This window comes from Sinocyclocheilus rhinocerous, unplaced genomic scaffold, assembly GCF_001515625.1.
Source record: "Sinocyclocheilus rhinocerous isolate Xijiao unplaced genomic scaffold, SAMN03320098_v1.1 scaffold671, whole genome shotgun sequence".
NCBI lineage: Eukaryota > Metazoa > Chordata > Actinopteri > Cypriniformes > Cyprinidae > Sinocyclocheilus > Sinocyclocheilus rhinocerous.
In genome coordinates, this window is record NW_015625021.1 from 1361000 (window position 1) to 1362768 (window position 1769).

Sequence of the window (1769 nt, forward strand, 5' to 3'; positions counted from 1 at the left end):
CTGAACTGCTTCCGCATCAATGAACACGATAGCTCACTTGCTCTGATATTTGCTCGAACACTTTGAATAGGAACGTGATGCAATTTTGGTCTAGAATCGAAGTACTACATGTCTGCCATCTAGTGGTAGGGAATACAAATGAGATATTACACCATATTAGGAACTACAGTCTATTTGATTAAGTATGACGTCTTTGGTGCTTAGAGGGTTAATATAAATATATTACAGTTTTTCTCGATTGCTAACACACAATTCATTTCCCATCATACTCACTCAGTCTAAGCCACTCCCATCTGTCCTCCCACTTGTCAATCATATCTTTCCTCTTGTCCGTCAACTGCAACAACTTCTCTTTGATCTGTGGGAGAGGTAAACAGACATGAAGGACTGGAACAAGACATCTAAAGATGGTTCTTCTTATCTAAAACCTCTTCAGTCATCCTGCGGACGATACCCACCTCCTCTGATGCATAGTGTTTCCGTGCCAGGAGAGATTTGCCCAGCTCGATGCAGGCCGTGAAACTGTCGTTACGGGCATCGATTTCAGCCTTGATTCCCTGGTGGTTGTTCATGAGAAGCTCCACAGACGACACATCCCTGAAGAACAGCAGATAGAGAGACTGATCTGGAACATCTAAAACATTTTCAGTTTTATATACATTTTTAGATTTATTTTGTACTTAAATAGTACTTGTATTCTGCACAATGTTGACTCCTAATGTAATATATATTTAAAAATACATATAAAAATATTTATATATGTAAAATCCCTTTACTTCACTGCATACATATTATATAAATATTGAGATATAAATCAGTGTCAAAAAGGTGAAAAAGTTAAAGACAATTTTAGCTATATCACCCAGTCCTAATTATTATAAACTAAACCTAAAATTTAATTGATACTAAAACTGAAATACAGTTTTTGATATTTTATTTTTAATAATGTTAACAGTAAAAAAATATTATGAAAATTATAAATCAAAGTGTCACCTAACAGTGAAATACAGTTTTTTTTATTTACTTTTAAAACATACTTTTAATAGTATTTTGTATTGATTGATTATATTAGCATTATTTTTTACATTATTTATCAAACATATAAATTTTAATATGCATTATTATTATTATTATTATATTTATTATATAATTATTTTGTACCTAATTTTTATTATGCACAATGACATACATTTATAAAAATCCTATTTTAAAACATCAAAGAGATGAAAAAAGGATGATAAAGACTAAGACATAATTTTAGCTATATCACTCTATAACACTATCGATGACATACAACCTTTGACATTTTAGTAGTGAAAAAAGAAACTACAACTATTTATTTGGTCTCATTATGAGCCATTTCCGTTTCAAAGACACCCACAAAAATGAGGCTGTCACATTTAACTAAAGTGCAGGCACATTTCCAGCAATATTGTCCCCTAGAGCATTAGGGTTGGGTACCGTTCACATTTTAACCGGTACCTGAATTTCGGTGCCGGTACTTTTTTCGGTACTTTACTCTCTGTGTAATTACAAAAACATTTATTTCAGTGAAAAAATAAGTCCAAAAGTCTAAATTTCAACATTTTGAACAATAGGTTTCTTTCTTTTGTTTTTGTTTTTTTCCCCCAGAAATTCTTTTTTTAATTTTTCTGAAAATCAAATGAAGGCATTAAACATTTATTTTAAATCAAATGAAAATTAAACCCTTTTATTTTTTGGCAAACAAACTGAGGTTTACTGTTGAAATTAATACATGGAAGAAACAT

The 1769-nt window shown here is 31.0% G+C and overlaps 1 protein-coding gene across 1 annotated transcript in view; it reads right to left on the bottom strand.

The window, feature by feature from the left end:
* The window catches only part of sptbn1 (spectrin, beta, non-erythrocytic 1), a gene marked incomplete at its 5' end in the record, with an annotated part of 37871 nt that overhangs the window by 14452 nt on the left and 21650 nt on the right, over positions 1–1769 (bottom strand). The window contains 2 exons of the mRNA XM_016562278.1: positions 257–358; positions 459–597. Of these exons, the coding sequence (XP_016417764.1) occupies positions 257–358; positions 459–597 (241 nt within the window). The remainder of the gene's footprint in view (positions 1–256; positions 359–458; positions 598–1769) is intronic.